The following is an 8,142-nucleotide window of genomic DNA, read 5'->3' on the forward strand; positions in this document are numbered from 1 at the left end:
CTCTTTTTAAAATAATTGTGAGTAAAATCCAGAAGCACAGCCATTTTCTTAGCTAGTTTAATTTACATTGATTTCAATTACTGATACATTTGGATTTATTTTATCATTTTATTTTGTAATTTTTAAAAATTTTCTCTGTATCTTCTCCATGTCACCCCTTCCCCTAATTTTTAAATTTATCTTTGGATTGACTGTAATTGTCCCCTTTACTTTTTCCCTCTTCTGGAACAATTCAAAGACCTAAAATCTTTGATTTCTCCTCTTTCGTAGTGAACAGTATTTCAGTCCTATATTGAAATGATATTTATCCCCCAGATTTTACATTACTATTATCATTTTATGTAGTTAATGGAGTTTAACTTTACCCATAATGTACCATTTTCTTAGTTCAGAAATCTTTCTTGAATCTTAGACATTATATCAGATAATTTTCCTTCTTTCTTAAGTATACCCATAGAAGTGTCTTTAATGAGTCTGTCCCTCCTTTAATGGGCCTGCTGATAATGACCTCTTGCAGTTACAGTTATTCTAAGGACTGCTGTTTCTGGTTCACAGTAGCCCATGTCACTCTCTTACTTTAAACCCTTCCATAGCTTTCCCCCACATTTTGGAAGAAAAATCAAATTTCTTAGCATGACCTGACTGGCCCTGCAGAACCTCCCAGTCATATTGTTACCATTTCCCTGGCTCATGGGCTTCTGATGTCATGACCTTTTTACTCTTCGAATGTTTCCTCATACATTTGCTGATTTAAATTTTTTTAATTAAAGACTGTTATGAGCTGAATTCAAGGTCCCCCTTGAAATACTATGTTGAAGTTCTAATCCCCAGTACCTCTGCCCCACTGCTCAGGGGATATTCTTAGGTCAACTGCCCCTCAACCCTCAGCCATACATGACTCAGAAGAACAGGTCACAGGACATCCTGAACTGGTGAGGAAGGCCACGGAGGTTCTGGTTAAGTCTCACCCCTTATCCCTTCAGGCCTCCGCGCTCTTTCCTAACCTCATCTAGACCAATCCTTTAGGCGTGCTGTCTACTTCCTGCCAGCATCAGCTTATGGTGGTCTGTTACAGCAGCAAAAGGAGACTCATACAGGTGAAGGGTTAGTCCCTGGTGCCCCTGGAGTCATTCTGTAGGCTGTAAAATCATCATTCTGGGTCAAATACAAGCAGGGGGAGAATTAGGGCAAAAAGGGGGGTGGGAGGGGCCTAACTTGACTTGACTTGGCACTTTGCCTGAAGCCATCTGTGGCCACTTCTGTTCCCTTTTTTGACCTTCTTGCTCCCTCAACAGAGCTGCTTGTCCTCTAGCCCTCAGGCTCTATAATTTCTTGTACAAACTTCCTGGAAGGTGGAAAAGAAAAAACCATGCTGCAGAAGTTTAAAGGATTCCAAGAGGTTCAGGGCCTGGAAGTGAGAGGGTTATTTATGAAAGGGATAAATGCTCAGGCTAGCAAGAGATAACCTGTGACCCTCAGGCTCTGTAGCTTTTGACTGATTTCAGGAGAAGGTATCTCCAAGCCAACTCTGGGACCCTTCTTCTCAAATAGGTCCTGTGTTTGCACAGGGGTGCCAATCCAATGATTTCCTCAATAAAGGAATGACCATAACACCTGACACTTCCTGATCATTTATTATGTGATGGGCGAAGATCTAAGCTCTGAGTAGGGGTGGAGTCAATCCTCACCACGTCCATATGTGGGAGGCGCCATTACAATCGCCCTCATTTCAGATGAGGAAGCCGAGGTTCAGGGACCCTCAGCCATCCACCAAGTCAGGTGGGGCAGGTGGCTGAGTGGGAGGCTGCCTCAGAGGCCAGGCTCTCAGCGTACTGAGCAGCCCTGGAAGGCTGTGGTGCAAGGATACCCAGTGCCTGCCCCAGGGGACTCAATAAAATTATTTTTGTTTTGAAAGAAAAATAAAGCCTCATTTTATTTTCCCCCTAAACATTTTTGTTTTCTTGATTGGGCCCTTGGGCAAAGCAAGGGCTTATCCTTGACCCTGAGTCCGGGCTTACCTGGTTGTGGAGAGGAGTGGTGGGGAGGACAGGGAGGCAAGCTGGGCCTGGCCATCCGGCCCACACTTGGCCTGTGAAGGTTCGGCTTCAGCCTTGGTGAATGTGGCCTGGTACAGGGAAGTGAGTTTCTACCCTTTAGAAGAAAAAGGGGTCTGAGTCCATTATCTGGGTGTCTAAAGATCCTGTGGTTCTAACGCTTAGGGTCCTGGGGAGGGTTTCGCTTAGCAGCCCTTGGTGGGAAGGAACAGAGATGAAGGAACCTTTTGAGACCTGGAAACAGCCACCAGTTGCAGACTTTTCTTTCAAGTGTCATCTTGGAGACACATGAACTTCATTAACATTTAGTGCTCACAACAACTCTTTTCGGTTTCTGCATTACCCGCTTCTACAGGTAAGTAAACCAGGGCACAGGGTCATACATTTAGGAGCACAGACCTAGGAGGACATAACCAGCCATGTCCAATTCCACAGCCCAGGACCTCAGCTACCACTGACTCCATGTCTTTAAAAAGTTCCACTTCCAAGGCAAGACAGAGTGAGGGGTGATGAAGAAACAGACAGAAGCCTCCAGGCAATGAGCGTCCCTCTATCGCGCTTCCAGCCGTTCCACTCTCCTCTTACAATCACAGTATTGGATAAATGATGCTCACCACAGAAAAATCAGTGTGAGAACAATACATGTTCTTTTGCTGTCAGGCTGGGCTCCCTTAGGCTCTTGTATTTGATTTATTTATAATCTGGTTTGGAAATGAAAAGGCAAAGCTGTCCTTGGGGACCACGTGGCCCACGCTCGAAGTTCTAACATCGCGTCAGCCTGCAGCTCTTAGTCTGGGCACAGATGCCAGCTGAGCCAGCATCTGCTTGGCTCTCTCTGGTCTCTTCAGAGCAAAGCCTGGTTTGAGTGTGGGTGTTCCTTTGCTCTCCTTCTACACGGATGCCATGAAACATCATGTTCTTATCCAGCTGAGCAGTCAGGCCAAAGAAAGGGTACATTCCTACAGCGCTGACCAGGCCGGCAGCCGTGCCCAGCCCCGATGTGTCACCCCAGCTTCCTCACTACACGTGAGCAACTGGACTGTCATCTACCAGAGTCAGTCTACAACCCTGTCATGCACAGGGACTCACATAGATGAGTGGGTTTCAGACAATGGCAGGCTTACAGAGTGCTTACCAAACACACTTGCCCACTTCACTTCTTTGTTTTTATGTGTGACATGAGATGGAAAAATTTTTGGAACAAAAATTATGCTCAAACAAGAGAGATGCTTTGAATGTCTGAGTAAGAATTGCCTAAAAAATCTCACACATATACACAAACTCCCAAATGCACAGACACATGTCTGCACACATGTACACACACACTCCCTTCGGTGTGATATATGTGTGCTGTGACAGGTAGGAATATTGACAGTGTTGAGATCTCCTCATATCCTGTCTAATAAAAAAGAAAATCCTCTTTTACGATTTTGTTTCTTTTATTAGTTGTGAGGGTTAGAGGAATTTCTGATTGGAAATGAAAGGTTTGTGTTGGTATATCTGATAAAAGTGACCTTTAGTCAATGAGTGGTTCATGTTTTCCTGACAGGCTGTCCAGACAGAATCTGTCTGGACAGCAAGTGGCATTTTTTTCTATGCAAGGTGACATTTATGCCTTGAACCTTTCCATTTGGCAGGTGCCAGGAAGCTCACAGAAAAGAATGTTAAACCAGTTATGAAATGACTCTCCTCTCACTACAAACACCAGGGGCAGGGAGAGAAGTTGATTAATTACAAAATATTCTTTCAAGACTCACTCTGTGCTATGGACTGTGCTGGGCCCAGGGATAAAGAAGCCACAGGTCAGATGCACTCCCTAGTCTCACAGGGATTAAGAGCCAGCAGGGGAGTTGAACCTAAGCCAGAGTTCAAATGTGATGAATCATGGAGGATACGGGCTACCAGTGCCTATGACAGGGGATCTCCAGTAGGGAAGGGTCTTAGAGAAGGCTTCTCAGGGAAGGAAGTTTAACCTGAGACTTGACAAGGCAGCAGGGCTAGCTAGGTGAGCAGGTAGAGCTTCCAGCAGAGAGAAGGCGTGAGGCAACAACAGCACGGGGCAGGAAAGAGGCTGGCATGTGAGCAAACAGAAAGATGTCAAGGTGGCAGCAGACAGCAGAGTGAGGAACACTTGGAGAGGAACACAGGGGTGGTACATGTTGAGCCTTGAGGAATACAGTGAGTATCTATACTTAATCTCAAAAAGCACGGGTGTCCTCAAAGGCTGAAAACCCAGTCAGAGGCTATCACAACGGTCCAGGGAAGAGGCAAGGATACCTTCAATTAGTGTAACAACCATGGGAATGGGAATGAGAGGTTTTTAGAAGGTGGAGTAGGTAGAATTTGGTGATGGATTTGATGGGGCACATGGGATACGAAAGAGGAAGAAATCTGGATGCCTCCCAGAAGGCCAGTGGGGTCATTTACTGGAACAGGGGCCCTGGAGGAGAAGCAGGGAGGGGACTGAGCCTGAGTTTGGAGTGCGGTACACTGGACATGAGTCGCCTATGAAACAGCCAAGAGGAGATGTCAAGAAGGTAAACGTGCAACTCCGAGGGTTCTAGGAGTGGATACACATTCAGAAGCCTCTGCCACAGGAGCTGAGTGAAGCTGTGGGTGGGGCGACTCCAGGAGGAGCAGAGGGCCTAGGAGGGAGCCCTGTGCCCCCACAACTCCAGCTGTTGCTGGCCAAGAGCTGCGGAATAGTCAGTCGAGGGGACAAGAGGAAAAGCAGGAGAGTATGGTGCTATTCAAGACATGAAAGGAATTATGTTTCAGGAAGGAAGGGATGGACAACTGTGCTGACTGCTGCTAAGGGTTATTTTTCCAAGAAAACCTGTCTCTGTCACTCTCCCGATTACAACTCCAACCAGTGCATCCAAGAAAGAGGCTAAGGTCCTTATCATGGAATCCCAGGCCTCTCACGTGCTTCCGCCAGTCTACCTGCCCAGACTCCTCTCCCTGACTGCCCCCCTACAGATGAAGTCTGTGCTGTGGCCCCTGTGGACACTGACAAGTGTGTACCATCTGCTTCTCCCGCATTCCTCCCCCCATATTGCAGCTTTTGTATGGAGATGTGCCCCACTCCCACCCTTTCAGTCCACGTGGTTCTGAGTCACCAGTGCAGCCCGTGGCATGGGGCATACAATCAGGTCAATGCTAATCAAGTGCTTCACCCTCTCCTGACGGGACTGGTGAGGGGAGGGGACAGGAGAGGTGATTTAAGATGGTCCCATCAGAGTGAATCTCCTGAAAATTCTGGGACCAAGGCTCATCTTCCTTTCCAGTGGCTCAGAATCGCACAGACATGGCCCCAGGAGTGCTGGCAGCTCTGAGAACATGGCTAACATGTGAAGGAGAGCAGAGCTGAGACAGGGAGACTGGCACCAGGGACATTCTTTGCGTCTTTCCTTTAAGCCAGGCCAGAAGCCAAAATGAACTTGGAATTTTGAGCTGTGGCAACCAGTGAATGAACTCTGTCTTTCGTTTTTACATAGAGCCAGGTTTCCTGTCACTTGGGACAGAATCCATGAATCCTAACTTCTATACATGCTATTTCTGTAACTGAGAATGTTTCTGGGCTTCTCTGACTAGAGCATTTAACTGTGCTTCTCAGCGTAGTCTTCTCTGACTCCTGTGAGCACTCATCCCCATGGCTTCTCATAGAGCCTGGCACCACCATGTGCCCACCGTGGTTTACACACCTGCTTCCCCAACAGCCTCAGTCCAGGGATCACGTCTTACTTCTGTATCTCTGATGCCTCATTAAGTATTTGGTGTATAAGAGTCACTTATCAAATGGTTTCCAAGAGACTCTCTGAATGAACAAATGAAATATAAGCAAGAGGCTCAATATCAAGATATCAGAAGACAAAGAAGAAAGGGAAATAAAGGTCAAATGAGTGTTTATTTGAAAAATTTGTGTATCACCTCTAGTACTGGCCAAGTACATTTTCAAAATGTCATCATTTTAAATTATGGAAATGGCTTCTCGAAAACAAAAAAATAAATAAAGCATGTCCCCTGCTCCCAGATGGAATAAATTCATTTAGCTGTGTTTCATCAGAATAACTTCTACAATCTGGTAGTCGAAACTCATTAGGTCAGGTTGACTGATTTTTCCATAATTATTTTAAACGTTCACTATCTACAAAATTTCATCCCAAACCTGAACAGTCAATCATTGGCACCTAAATGAGTAGGCTCATCACTCAGGCCCTGAACCGGCTTCAGTGCTACACTGGGTTATCATCAGATGTTTACGGAAGACGTGCAGAGCAAGCCATAGTTACCATGGAAACAGGATGCTAAAGGAAAGGATGGCTGTCATACACAAGATGAGACTGTGTATAGGAAGCATCGACTAGCCAAGAAACAACATGAGCTACTCCCAGTTAAGAATGGCTGTTCATATTCAGGTGTTGAAAACTGAGCTGTCCAAACATCTAGCAGGGAAACATGCAGAAGCCCATTCATCCTGGCCACCAATGTGGGTTTTGACCCAGATGAAACTTACTAAGGCCTGAATGAAATAGGCTGCTTCCGTTTCTATAAAGGAGTGTTTTTCAAATTAAGTTGGATTTAGCTTCTAAGTGAAAAGGAGAGACACTTTTAAACCTAAATATTGTGAAGACAGCTTTTCCCTTTCAGTGCTTGCCATCTCTCACATACACTCCCATGTATGAGTATATGTCTATACATACAATGTACCTTTATGGGCCAGGACAAAACCCACTGAAATATGCAGAAGGTAGAGTTCAGGGGAGCACATGCCTCATGTGTTGTCCTACTCGATTTGTGCTTTGAGTTTGAAATGCTTATTAAGGAAACTCGACAAAGACTATTTTTAGTGATAAATATCTAATGATCCAACCGCTAGATTCAAAATTAGAGCAGGCTTAGGGATATCACTTTGTTCGTCTAGTGGCAATTGGGGCTCTCAAGGATATGTTATCTGCTGTTCCTGTGAAACCTAGGATGGACCATGGCTCTTTGTTCCTCTGTCGGTGATTAGTTGTGGAACTTTATCCCAACTGAAAGTATTATTGAGGGCTTCCCTGGTGGTCCAGCAGTTAAGAATCCACCAGCCAATGCAGGCAACGCTGGTTCAGTCCTGGTTTGGGAATATTCCACGTGCCGTGGAACAACTAAGCTCATAAACCACAACTACTGAAGCCTGTGCTCTAGAGCCCAAGAGCTGCAACAACTGAAGGACCACACACCCTAGAGCCCGTGCTCTGCAACAAGAGGCCACCACAGTGAGAAACCCAGGCATCGTCACTGAAGTGTAGCCCCTGCTTGTTGCAACTAGAGAAAGCTTGCATGCAGCAAAGAAAACCCAGCAAAGCCAGAAATAAATAAATAGAAGTTAAAAAATGAAAATATTCATGGAAGACCAGGACTCAGAATACAGGAAACTCAGTGCAAAGTCCAAAGGAGATTTAAAAAAATGAAAGCACAGGAGAGCTCTGCAGGATTGCCCTGCTGGTTGGTACCTTATCTGATTTTCCTCATCATCCACCAGGAAGAACCAGCGAAACTTCACAACCAGGGGGCTGCAGTTGGTGATCATGACGTAGCGGATCACCTCAGTGTCATTCAAGATACAGCCAAAATCCAGCTCCATGGTCTCAAAGGTGAGGTTGGGGTAATTCACTTCTCCACGCAGGTGCAGGATGTCCACTTGAGGGTGCTCCACATACTTGATGGCTAAAACTTCTTCGGCCACCCAGTTGTTCAGATCATTTTTGTAGGAAGGGTCAAATCTGACCAGCAGGTCTTTCACTTCACCGACCTCCAGTTTAACAGGCTACAAAAAAGATAATGGGGAATTACCAACCTCTACACTATGCATTTTCAATCTGATATACAGGACAAGCAAAGTGATTTACACATCAAGGCTGTCACCCTGCTTATTTAACTTCTATGCAGAGTACATCATGAGAAGCGCTGGGCTGGAAGAAGCACAAGCTGGAATCAAGATTGCCAGGAGTAATATCAATAACCTAAGATATGCAGATGACACCACCCTTATGGCAGAAAGTGAAGAGGAACTCAAAAGCCTCTTGATGAAAGTGAAAGAGGAAAG

The 8,142-nt window shown here is 45.6% G+C and overlaps 1 protein-coding gene across 1 annotated transcript in view; it reads right to left on the reverse strand.

The window, feature by feature from the left end:
• HYDIN (HYDIN, axonemal central pair apparatus protein) overlaps window positions 1-8,142 on the reverse strand; it is a 474,307-nt gene that overhangs the window by 126,842 nt on the left and 339,323 nt on the right. The window contains 1 exon segment of the mRNA XM_010850902.1: window positions 7,550-7,863. Within this exon segment, the coding sequence (XP_010849204.1) occupies window positions 7,550-7,863 (314 nt within the window).

This window comes from Bison bison, unplaced genomic scaffold, assembly GCF_000754665.1.
Source record: "Bison bison bison isolate TAMUID 2011002044 unplaced genomic scaffold, Bison_UMD1.0 scf7180017864297, whole genome shotgun sequence".
NCBI classification, from domain to species: Eukaryota; Metazoa; Chordata; class Mammalia; order Artiodactyla; family Bovidae; genus Bison; species Bison bison.